At 36.4% G+C, this 13,101-nt stretch overlaps 1 protein-coding gene across 2 annotated transcripts in view; it reads right to left on the bottom strand.

The window, feature by feature from the left end:
* CUNH9orf135 (chromosome unknown C9orf135 homolog) overlaps positions 1-13,101 on the bottom strand; it is an 87,382-nt gene that overhangs the window by 19,370 nt on the left and 54,911 nt on the right. Inside the window, exon 5 of one of the 2 annotated variants that reach the window (XM_017543442.2) lies at positions 4,189-4,246. The exons of the other annotated variant lie outside the window; for it this stretch is intronic. Within the exon in view, the coding sequence (XP_017398931.1) occupies positions 4,189-4,246 (58 nt within the window). The remainder of the gene's footprint in view (positions 1-4,188; positions 4,247-13,101) is intronic. 2 annotated transcript variants of the gene reach the window in all.

The following is a 13,101-nucleotide window of genomic DNA, read 5'->3' as shown; positions in this document are numbered from 1 at the left end:
GCAAAATTGTTGCATAGGAACACACGAGGCAGTGTGATTTGATGCCTTCCTCCCCATCACCTACATCTGGCATTTCTCCCCTTGCTATCTCTCCCCAGCATTCCCTTTACTTTCTATAATGCTGTCCCACTTTATACAAATGTGAATTAAGCAAATGTAAGAGACCATAATATAAAAAGTAATCAATTCTCAATTTATGCACAACATTTTCAGATTTCTTCAAAAATTGCATATTGCAGAGGTAGTAGACTGAATGAATGGTGAGCTGTGTTTCTGGCAAGGCCGCATAGTGAAGCCTCTAGCAAGAAAATACTCTCTCCTTTTTCAGTATGTGAATTATACAATTGTTTATGTGCATGACAACATCTGTTAGAGTTCAATCACTATTTTTCTATTATTTAAGCATCCACTATAATTATAATTTAAAATTATTTGTATCCAATATCAATGTAACGCAAGCATTCATTAAATGTGGGTATCAGAAGCAATGCTAAAAATCATGCCTCAAAATCAATTACTTTGGAAAAGAAGTTAGAAGTAAATGAACAAAATTGCAAATAAAGGCAAAAAAACTGCCATGGTATGCTGGGCTGTTAATGTGGAAACAAATGACATGAGAAATATTAGAAATAATGTTGAAAAAATTAAAAGCATAAATATATAATGCAATGGTTAATGATTTGTGAGCCCTGCGAATACATCCACATTATTTATAATATTTAGTTCTTTGAAGTATATGAGTTTTTAATTAAATGTCTTTTATTTAAAGATACAGCCAAACCCCATGTAAATAAGAAAATAAACCTGAAATGCATTTTACAATAATATGTTTCTTTCCTTGTGGTTTTTCTGATGATAAATGATCACACTTGTTACATTGGAAAATTCTAAAAAATGTAAAGATGAAAAAAGTCACCTAGAGTCTCAACATTTAATGGCCAACTGTGCTAGCATTTTGGCAGTTTCCCCAGTTTAAAAAATTTTCTCTATATTTTTATACAGTTTATATAAAACATAATGCACCTTTGCATCTTGATTTTTTTACCCTTAAATGAAGATGTTTCAAGACACTAAGAACTAACTATGGACATTATAAAGACTGCATGATATCTCATCATATGATTATAACATATTTGATTAATACTACCCCTAATGTTACAGCGCAATGCATTCTTCTTGCCTGCTGGCCCCCAAAACACAATACCTTGAGAACAGCAGGTGTTACAGCAAAGAAAGAGTTTGATTATCACAAGGCCAGCCAAGCCAAAGGACAGGTGAAATTTCTCAAATCTACGTTCCCAAGAATTCAGAGGCTAGGGTTTTAAGAATAATTTGGTGAGCTGGGGCCTGGGGAACCAAAAAGATTGGCTGAGAATGAAATCACAGGAGTATCTAAACTGTCTTTGCATAGCTGAGTCAGTTCCCAGGAGAGGGTCTCAGGACCAGGCAACGTCTCTCCATCTGTTGAAATGCTTAATCTGAAAAATATCTGATGGACCAGTTCTTTAGGTTCCACAATACTGAAGTTATCTGGGAGTAGTTGGGGAAGTTATAAATCTTGTGACCCCTGTTACATGGCTCTGGGGCAGTAAGCAAAGTATAGCAAAGCCAGTTAGGCAATGCCAGGTCATTGTTTAACCATGCCTATTCTTCAGCAAAGTTCAAGCCCTTACCATGTAAGTCTAACCTTGTGACCTTTAGTTAGTATTTACAAATACAGTTTCCATTTTTGAACCAGTGTAACAGTTCAGGAAAAAGACTATTATGCCCTCCACACAAGAAGGGGCAAAAGCAGTTCAGCCTGGTAGAAGCAAGATGGACTCAGTTATGTCACATTTCCCTTCCTACTATAATTTTTGCAAAGACAGTTTCAGTAATACTAAATATTTAGGTACTTTCCAAGTTTTGCCATCATAAATAATTCAATGATGCGTACATTTGCATATTAATTTTATCGCTAGTTTGAATTACTTTTCTTTGGGGAGGTTTCCTAGAAAAATAATTAAGTCAAATAGTTTTGTTTTGTTTTTTAATTTTTGAGACCAAGTCTCACTCCATCACCCAGCCTGGAATGCAGTGGTGCGATCTCAGCTCACTGCAACCTCTGCCTCCCAGGTTCGAGAGATTCTCCTGCCTCAGCCTCCCAAGTAGCTGGAATTACAGGCACGTGCCACCACACGTGGCTAATTTTGGCATTTTTTAAGTAGACACAAGGTTTTGCCATATTGGCCAGGCTGGTTGCAAAAGCCTGACTTCAAGTGATCCACCTGCCTCTGCCCCCCAAAGTGCTGGGATTACAAGCCTGAGTTACCACACCTGGCTTCAAATAGTATTTTTTAAATACATTACCAATTTTATTCTCAAAAGAAAAATCTTTTAATTCATTCAATATCTCTTAATTCATATTATTTATTATTTGTAAATGGGGTATTTTTCCTGTGTTTACTAATTAATTATATTTCCTACTTTGTAAACTGCCCATATATGTCCTTTGCTCATTTCTCCAGGGCCATTAACATTTTTCCTGCCAATATGTGTGAATTCTATATATATATTAAGTCTATTAAACCATAGCTAAAACATTTGCCATTTCCTTTTTCTTTCTTTTTTTTTAAATATATGTATATATTTTATTGCACTTTAGGTGCTGGAGTACATGTGCAGAACATGCAGGATTGTTGCATAGGTACATACATGGCAATGTGGTTCGCTGCCTCCTTCCCCCTGCACATTTGCCATTTCTATGCCTTAAATTTAATTTTTTTAAATAAGAAAAAATCAATCATAATGTAGCATATAATGAAGGTGGTGTCCTAAATCTCTTACTTCCCTAAATTGGTTATGCTACCTTTTCAAAACATTTCTGATTATTCTCACCTGTTTGTCCTTTCAAATAATTCCTAGAATCTTAAAATTCTAATAAAAAACAAAATCCATTGGGATTTTGATTGTAATTATATTAAACTTATAAATTTGGTTTCTAATTAGTTTAATTTTCCAGTTCCCTAAAATGGTAGCTATTCCTTTTTCATTTGAGATATCTGTCTCAGTTATGTTTTAGTCTATATTTTAAAACAAACAGACAATGGCTCCAATTTCTTCTTGTGGATCCTCATGGGTTGCAGTCAGATGGCAGCTGAAGCTGGAATTCAGGCTCTGCTAAGCTGATTATCTATAATGGCCTCCTTACTGGTAAGTTAGGCTTGTCAGTATTCCTCCCATGGCCTCTCCCTCCAACAGAGTAGCCTGGATTTCTAATCTGGTGGCTCAGAGCTTAAAAGATGGAGGCAGTCTTAAAGCTAGGCTTAGAATTGGCACATGGTACTTTTGCCATGTTCTACTGATCACCTCAACTTGAGATGGAGGAATCCTCACCCTCAATGGGGAGTTCCTTGTGCCAACAGGAAGTTCTGCCATCTTTGGAGATAAACTGCCACATTTTCTTTTCTTGATCTTGGTGAAATTTTCCTCATTAAAGAATTTGAATTTGTGTTGCTAATAATAATTTGTATGCTTTTTTCTTTTGTAATTTATTAACTGGTTAGTGCTGATATGAAGGAAAGCTAACATCTTATTTATTCTAATTACTTCTCAGTTTAATATCTTGGTTCTCCTAAATAGATAATTATACTATTGGAAAGTAAGTTGTGTTTTTCTCTTCTTTATCAACAGTTAAATCTCTTATTTCTATCTCATGTCTACTGCCCTGGTTAAGATTTCCAGAGCAACGCTAATAGGAAGCAGCCTTGTTTTGTTTCTGTTGCATAACTTGTAAAGTACAAATATATTCAAGTTATAAACTGGGCATCTTTAAATTAAGATACATATTTCCCAGGGCAATATTAAGCCACTTACTTTTATGTGTTGATGCCATACAAATGAATAGAAAGTGCGTTCTTACTCCAGATAAATTGGATTCAGGGAGGGGACAAGTAAACCAGATGAGGAAGAAAGTGTCTAATATATTTTAGATATTGTAATATTTTTTCCCTGAAATCTATCAACATCCAAAAATAAATCATAAGCATAAAACATTGTAATGACTCCAATAAACAGCTAATATCTCAAAAAATATAAAATATCATAAACTTCAGTAATTTCTTCTTTCTTCCCAAGTTTGACTATACCAGGTGCAAAGAAACACTTTAAGTACACAAATAGGTATAAGACTATGGCTCTTGTACTCACGTGTGGCTGATAATCATATGGTGGAACATAATCTTCTGAGTACGTTGTTGGTGCACATCTAAGAAGGATAAGTGAATGTTTGAGAAACGAACAACTTCAAAAAGAAAAATATTTTAAATTTTTATTGGTATACACTTTACATGAAATAAAAACATTTCAGAAAGGAATGGCCCTAATCAAAATTTAAAACCCCACAACGGTCCCAGCCTCTGTTTAAGTATTACCCACCACCAGCAGGGCATCCCTACTTCAATTTCAGCAGTCTCCCTTATCCTTAGAGAATACGTTACAAGACCCCCAGTGAATTTCTGAAGCCTCTGATAGCACTGAATCCAATCACTATCAATTAGAACATATTTCCGTTCATGTTTTCTATCAGCAAATGTAGTTCCTTTTTCATCTCAGCTAAGCACTTACTTATCAAGCACTATGGCAAAACTTGTATGAATTTCTCTTTCCTTCTTCATAATTGCAAGGATAGAGGATTTGTTCTTACCATAGGTCTTAGCAACCTCAGCATACAATTTTTTCTCTTTTTAAGTCGAGAACTTTCATCTTTAAGCATCTAAAGTGCTTAAAGGAAGCACTTTACAGCTTCTCTTTAGCATATCTGAATGCCTGCACCACTACTCTTGCACTCTAGAGCCATTATCAAGTACAAACACTGCAATACCACGACAATCTAATAACAAAGAAGGCTACTAAGTGACTAACAGGCAGGAACAGCAGACAGTGTGGAGCCACTGGACAAAGGGAGGATTCAGGTCCTGAACTGGATGAAGCCAGATGGAACAAGATTTTGTGGCGCTACTCAGAGCCATGTGCAATTTAAAATTTACACATTGTTCATTTCTGAAATTTTCCATTTAATATTTCCAGACTGCAGTTGACCTCATGTAACTGAAACTGTGGAAAACAAAACTGTGAGTAAGGGGAGACTACTATATTTCCAATTTAGCCCTACCTGCTACTCTCCTGTACTAACGATATTTGTGGCTACCCAGGCTCAAGTCCCTGAGCTCAGGAGCTCTGCATTCCAAGGATTCTCCTTATCACCAACTTCCCGTCTCTATGGGCTTTTGACCCACATTCTCTGCTAGGTGACAGCTGAAGAATAATGGAGGACAGCCAGATAGACTGAGATTACATAGCATCCCCAATCTCCACCCCATTAAACACACAGAAATGCTGGATGAAATACATCCCCGCCCATCCCCCAAAGTCTACAAATATTGCCAAGCCCAAAAGTGAAATCCTGAGGTGCTAGAACTGAAGAGGATACTCATTACAATGGGGAACCATAAACTGATGTGAAGTTTGAACCACACATTTACATAGCCACAAATAAAATTAAATACCTAGGAATTAACTAAAGAAGTGAAAGATCTCCGCAATGAAAACTATAAAACATGGATGAGAGAAACTGAAGAAGACACCATAAAATGGAAAAGTATTCCATGTTCATTGTTTGGAAAAATCAATATTGTTAAAATGTCCATGCTACTCTGAGCAATCTACAAATTCGATGCAATCCCTATCAAACTACCAATGATATCTTTTATGGAAATAGAAGAAACAATTCTAAAATTTACGTGAAATAACAAAAGACACAGAATAGCCAAAGATATCCTGAGCAAANAAAAAAAAAAAAAAACTGGAAGAATCATGTTATTTGACTTCAAATTATGCTAAAGAGCTATAGTAACGAAAACAGCATGGGTCAGGCATAAAAACAGACACATAGATCAATGTAACAGAATAGAGAACCCACTATTTGAGAAAGGTGCCAAGAATGCACGCTGGGGAAAAGACAGTCTCTTCAACAAATGGTGCTGGGAAAACTGGATTTCTATATCCAGAAGAATAAAACTAGACCCCTATCTCTCACCATATACAGAAATAAAATCAAAATGGATTAAAGACTTAAATCTATTACCTCAAACTATGAATCTACTACAAGGAAACATTGGGAAAAATCTCCAGGACACTAGTTTGGGCAAAGATTTCTTGAGCAATACCCCACAAGCACAGGCAACCAAGGCAAAAATAGACAAATGGGATCACATCAAGTGAAAAAGCTTCTGCATGGAAAAGGATTCAATCGACAAAGCAAAGAGACAACCCACAGAACTGGAGAAAACATTTACAAAAGACCCATTTGACAAAGGATTAGTAACCAGAATATATAAAGAGTTCAAACAACTCTACAGGAAAAAATCTGATAATTCTGTCAAAAAATGGGCAAATGATTTGAATAGAATTTCTCAGAAGAAGACATACAAATGGCAAACAGGAATATGAAAAGGTGTTCAACATCACTGATCATTAGAGAAATGCAAATAAGAACTACAATGAGATATTATCTCATGCCAGTTAAAATGGCTTATATCCACAAGACAGGCAATAATAAATGAGGGTGAGGATGTGGAGAAAAGAGAATCCTTATACACTCTTGGTAAGAATGTAAATTAGTACAACCACTATGGACAACAGTTTGGAGGTTCCTCAAAAAGCTAACAGTTGATTACCATATGATCCAGCAATTCCACTGCTGGGCATATATGCAAAGGAAAGGAAATTAGTATATCAAAGAAATATCTGCACTCCCATGTTTGTTGCAGCACTGTTCACAATAGCCAAGATTTGGAAGCAACCTAAGAATTCATCAACAGATGAATGGATAAAGAAAATGTGGTACTTATAGTCAATGAAGTGCTATTCAGCCATTAAAAAGAATGAGATGCTGTCTTTGGCAATAACATGGATAAAACTGGAGATCACTATGTTAAGTGAAATATGTCGGCACAAAAAGACAAATATCACATGTTCTCACATTATTTATGGATCTAAAAACCAAAATAACTGAACTCACGGACATAGGGAATAGAAAGACGGCTACCAGAGGATAGGAAGGCTAGTCAGGGCAGAGAGAGGGTGGTGCAGTGGGGAGGTGGGGATGGTTAACGGGTACAAAAAATAATAGAAAGAATGAGTAAGACCTAGCATTTGACAGCACAATGTGGGAACTATAGTCAATAATAATTTAATTGTACATTTTAAAATAACTAAAAGAGTATAACTGGATTGTTTGTAACACAAAGGATAAATGCTTGAAGGGATGGATGCCCAGTTTTCCATGATGTGATTATTATGCATTGCATGCCTGTACCAAAATATCTCATGTATTCTATAAATACATACAACTACTATGTATCCACAAAAATAAAAAATAATAAAAAATAAAACACAACGAACAAAAGTATATAAAATTATATACAGTGCAATCTGAGAGACCAAAATAGATGCCCCTTTATCAACTAAAACAGAACCTAAGGTTAAAAAAAAAGCAAAAAGTTGCCTATGGGTTGAGGGTTCAGGGATGGGTTTGAATGGCAAATTTCTAAATTCTCACTAAATATCCTAACAATAGGAGCTGTTAGGCCAATTGTCCTAATTCTGACTTACAATCCAAACCACTACAACTCTGACTGGACAGAGGACTGGCCTTACAAACATTCTTCTCTGGTAAGCAATTGCAGACCTGATAGAGGCTGTGCGTAAACCGTCTTTGTCTCCTAAAGTTCACCTTTTGATAGAAAGAGCTAAATTCTACCTCATTTTAATGCTAAAACGTAGCCCTAAAGTGAACATAGAATGTATGCCATATATATGTTTATCCACTACATATGCCTACAGCTCCCTCATAAACACATCTAGCTTTTCCCCCAAACCTCCTGAATATGCATGATTCCGGCCCTGTGAGGCATAAAATCCAACCCGTGCTTCTTCTCGTCCATGCTGGAGACTTTCTTTCCTAACTTCCAAACCAATATCTCCAATAAAGGTCTCCTTTCTACTATTTAGCCATCATGGTGGTCTTTGGGTTAACAACAGCAAATATTAACCAAAGGAAATTGAATTCTTATTTTAACATCCTATCTAAGAGACTTTAAATAAAAAAATTACTAGTTATAAAGATCATTACCTACTGATTAAAAGAGCAAGTCACCAAGAAAGTATATAACAATATCATGTCAATAAACCTAGCAACATATAGAATATTGACACTGGATGTTTGTCCTTGCCAAAATCTCATGTTGAACTATAATTCTCAATGCTGGAGGTGGGGCCTGGTGGGACGTATTTGGGTCATGGAGGTGGATCCTTCATGGTCTGGTGTTATCTTCATAATAGTGAGTAAGTTCTCACACTATCTGCTCATATAAATGTGTGTAGCTCTTGCTGCCCAACTCTCTTGCTTGCTCCTGCTTCCACCATGTGATGTGCCTACTCTCCATTCACCTTCTGCCATGAGGAAAAGCTCCCTGAGGCCTCCCTAGAAGCTGAGCAGATGCCAGCACCATGTTTCCTGTAAAGCTTGTAGAACTGTGAGGCAATTAAATCTCTTGTCTTTATAAATTACCCAGTCTCAGGCATTTCTTTACAGCAATTCAAGAACAGCATAATACAAATATGTAAGGCAAAAAAAGGCCAGAATCACAGAAATAAAATGACAAACCTACAGGTATGCAGGAAGGTTGTAACACACATTTCTCAACCCTTTGGTTCCTTAAATCCAAATCTCTACATACATCCTCCAAAACCATACAGGTCAACAGTAAAGAAAGTAAAACTATATAATTGCCCACAGGTAGAGCATAGTGGAGGATAGAGAATACAACAAACTTCAATTTACATGTAGGTAGAACAGTCCAGAATCAGTAGAGCCAAATCAGAGTCCATGCTGAAACAGAATTAGGCAGGGGTTACAGGGAAGACAGGAGAGGTGGCAAGTCCTTAGCAGAGGTGGAATGCAGAAGACAGCACCCACAGAAAGAGAATGTCCTTCCCTGATGAGGAAAGTGTGAGAACATGTGTGAGACCAGAATATCTGAAGCATTGCTTTTCATGGAAGTATTCGGGACCACAGTGGTAGTCTTGGAAAGACACTGGTTCTGGGGAGGAATGGGACAACTAGAAGGTAAAAAAAAATAAGAAATAAAACACAAGAAAATAAGTATCCTAGGGTGAAAAGATAGTATCATGATATTAGTAAACATCACTCCCTCCTACCTTTTACCACCCTGGAAACGTGTCATTAATTAAATAAGCCTCACTTCACTGTTAGAACTGAAGAGGGCACTCTTGAACTAAGATATTGAGCAAACTGCCCAAAGTTTTCATTCCTCTTGGGTAGAATTACCTATGATTGCTCCTAGTCCAGAAAAATCCAACATACTTTACATGAACAGAAAAAGGCAACATTACTGTGAGAAGAACACAATAAATAAGAATCAAAACTAAGCCCATGAAAATTCTCCCCTGAAATGTTCCTAGTCACAGAAGTCTTCCATTAGCATTTCTATTCAATAATGCACTACAGAGCCTAGAAAATGCAGTAAAACAAGAAAAATGAGCAAAATCAACATTAGCAAACAGAATAATACTGGAATAAAGGAAACAAATTTGTCATCTTCCATGGATGATAAAATTGTTTACATTTTAAAAAATACAAGAGAATCTATAAATTAGAATAGGCAAGTTTCAGCAAGGTTATTGGATAAAAGATCAATATACAAAAACAGCATAACCATGTACTTGTAACAAGAAATTAGAAAGCATAATCTAAGTGGAAAATCTTATTTATAATTGCAACAAAATATCTAAGTTTCCTATGAGAATACATATAACAAAAGATGTAAGACATCTGTAGAGAAAATACAAAATGTTGTTGAAAAATGTAAAATAACTTATGTATGTGTGGAATGGTGGATATAATTATAGCAATTATTACATCCAAAAAATGTAAAGTACTTCCAATCTAACCAATAAGGTGTTTTGTGGAACTTGACAAACAAATCAGAATAGTCATATGACTCCATGAAATGCCAAAGAGAGTCAATATAAAAATAGACCAGCTGAGAAAATGTAAAGCCTGGAAATAGACCTGCTAAAATATAGGAATTTGGTATATGATGGAAATGGCTTTACAAATCAATGAGAAAGGGGTAAATCAAATGATGCTGGGCTAAACCTCTAGTCTTATAAAAAATATTACATATATGCATATATATTATATGTATGTTACATATACATATTCTCATGTGTATATATATATGTATATACACATATATAATTTCTAAAATGTTTAGAGTTTGACATTTCATATATAGGTCTTGACTAAATTGTAATTTAAAGCTTTTGTTGATCAAAAAATACTATAAAGTTTTCAGAAAAGTCACAGACTGGCAGAGGATATTTATTATAAATCTAAACAAAAGGCCAGGCATGGTGGCTCACGCCTGTAATTCCAGCACTTTGGGAGGCTGAGGCAGATGGATCACTTGAGGTCAGGAGTTCGAGACCAGCCTGGCCAACACGGTAAAACCCCATCTCTACTAAAAATACAAAAATTAGCCAGGCTTGGTGGTGAGTGCCTGTAGTCCCAGCTACTTGGGAGGCTGAAGGAGGAGAATCACTTGAACCCAGGAGGCAGAGGTTGCAGTGACCTAAGACCATGCCATTACACACCAGCCTGGTAGACAGAGCAAGACTCCATCTAAAGAAAATAATAAACTAAATCTAACCAAAAGAGGATTAATAAAATAAATCTAACTGGCGTGAGATGGTATCTCAATGTAGTTTTCATTTGCATTTCTCTGATGACCAGTGATGATGAGCATTTTTTCATACGTTTGTTGGCCTCATGTATGTCTTCCTTTGTAAAGCATCTGTTCATATCCTTTGCCCACTTTTGAATGGGCTTGTTTGTTTTTTTCTTGTAAATCTGTTTTAGTTCTTTGTAAATTCTGGATACAGCCCTTTGTCAGATGGGTAGACTGCAAAAATTTTTTCCCATTCTGTTGGTTGCCGATTCACTCTAATGACTGTTTCTTTTGCCGTCCAGAAGCTGTGAAGTTTGATTAGGTCCCATTTGTCTATTTTGGCTTTTGTTGTCAATGCTTTTGGTGTTTTGGTCATGAAGTCCTTGCCTATGCCTATGTCCTGAATGGTTTTGCCTAGATTGTCTTCTAGAGTTTTTATGGTGTTAGGTCTTATGTTTAAGTCTTTAATCCATCTGGAGTTAATGTTAGTGTAAGGTGTCAGGAAGGGGTCCAGTTTCCGCTTTCTGCAAATGGCTAGCCAATTTTCCCAACACCATTTATTAAACAGGGAATCCTTTCCCTATTGCTTATTTTTGTCAGATTTGTCAAAGATCGGATGGTTGTAGATATGTTGTGTTGCCTCCGAGGCCTCTGTTCTGTTCCATTGGTCTATATCTCTGTTTTGGTACCAGTACCATGCTGTTTTGATTACTGTAGCCTTGTAGTATAGTTTGAAGTCTGGTAGTGTGATGCCAGTTAGAATGGTGATCACTAAAAAATCTAGAGACAACAGATGCTGGAGAGGATGTGGAGAAATAGGAACACTTTTACACTGTTGGTGGGAGTGTAAATTAGTTCAACCATTGTGGAAGACAGTGTGGCAATTCCTTAAGGACCTAGACATAGAAATTCCATTTAACCCAGCAATCCCATTACTGGGTATATATCCAAAGGATTATAAATCGTTCTACTATAAGGACACATGCACACGAATGTTCATTGCAGCACTGTTTACAATAGCAAAGACCTGGAACCAACCCAAATGCCCATCGATGATAGACTAGACAGGGAAAATGTGGCACATATACACCATGGAATATTATGCAGCCATCAAAAACGATGAGTTTGTGTCCTTTGTAGGGACATGGATGAACCTGTACATCATTCTCAGCAAACTGACACAAGAGCAGAAAATCAAGCACCGCATGTTCTCACTCATAGGCGAGTGTTGAACAATGAGAACACATGGACACAGGGAGGGGAGCACTACACACTTGAGTCTGTTGGAGGGAAATAGGGGAGGGTCAGTGGGGGATGGAGAGTTGGGGAGAGATAGCATGGGGAGAAATGCCAGATATAGGTGATGGGGAGGAAGGCAGCAAATCACACTGTCACGTGTGTACCTATGCAACAATCTTGCATGTTCTTCACATGTACCCTAAAACCTAAAATGCAATAAAATAAATTAAAAATAAAATAAATCTAACCAAGTGAGGATTAATAACAGAATTAACTTTTTATATATTTTTTTCATTTTTATTCAAAATGTCACTCTGTCAATCTCCAGGCTGGAGTACAGCAGCACAATCATGGCTCACTGCAACCTCCGCCTCTCCTGCCTCAGCCTCCTAAGCAGCTGGAACTACAGGCACTCACCACCAGACCTGGCTAATGTTTGTATTTTTAGTAGAGATGGGTTTTGTCATGTTGTCCAGGCTGGTCTCAAACTATTGGCCTCAAGAGATTCACCTGCCTTGGTCTCCCAAAGTGCTGGGTTTACAGGTGTGAGCCACCGTGCCCAGCCATTAAAGCTCTTGCAAATCAAATTTAGTAATTAGTGAAATGCAAAGTAAAACAACAATGAAATGCCATTTAATATCTATTAGACTGACAAAATTAAAAATCCTTATTTATGAGGATATGAAACAGTAAATATGTTCAAAGAAAACTAGTGGCAATATCTTGCAAAATTGAAGGTACATATGTCTTATTACCCAGCAATTCTGAGTAAAAAGAAAATTGCTTTTTAAAAAATTTATTGTGAATTGATGATTTATCATTGTAATATTTATGGGATATAAAGAAACCCTTATATATATATTCAAGGAGATGTGTATAATGATAGTTACTGCGGCCTTATTTGTAATAGTGAAAATTTGGAAGCTGATGTCCTGCAATAAAGTGGATATATTGGGTGGCCATATAAATCATGATAGACCATTTCTTTAAAAACATTGGAGCATGTATAGTAAAAATATTAACTTACATTATAACTGGGTAATGAGTAGATGGGTGTTTGAGAGTATTT

Source organism: Cebus imitator, unplaced genomic scaffold (genome assembly GCF_001604975.1).
Source record: "Cebus imitator isolate Cc_AM_T3 unplaced genomic scaffold, Cebus_imitator-1.0 Scaffold155, whole genome shotgun sequence".
In the NCBI taxonomy this organism is placed as follows: Eukaryota; Metazoa; Chordata; class Mammalia; order Primates; family Cebidae; genus Cebus; species Cebus imitator.
The sequence above is the reverse complement of the archived record's forward strand: the minus strand, read 5'-3'. Positions and strand labels throughout refer to the sequence as shown.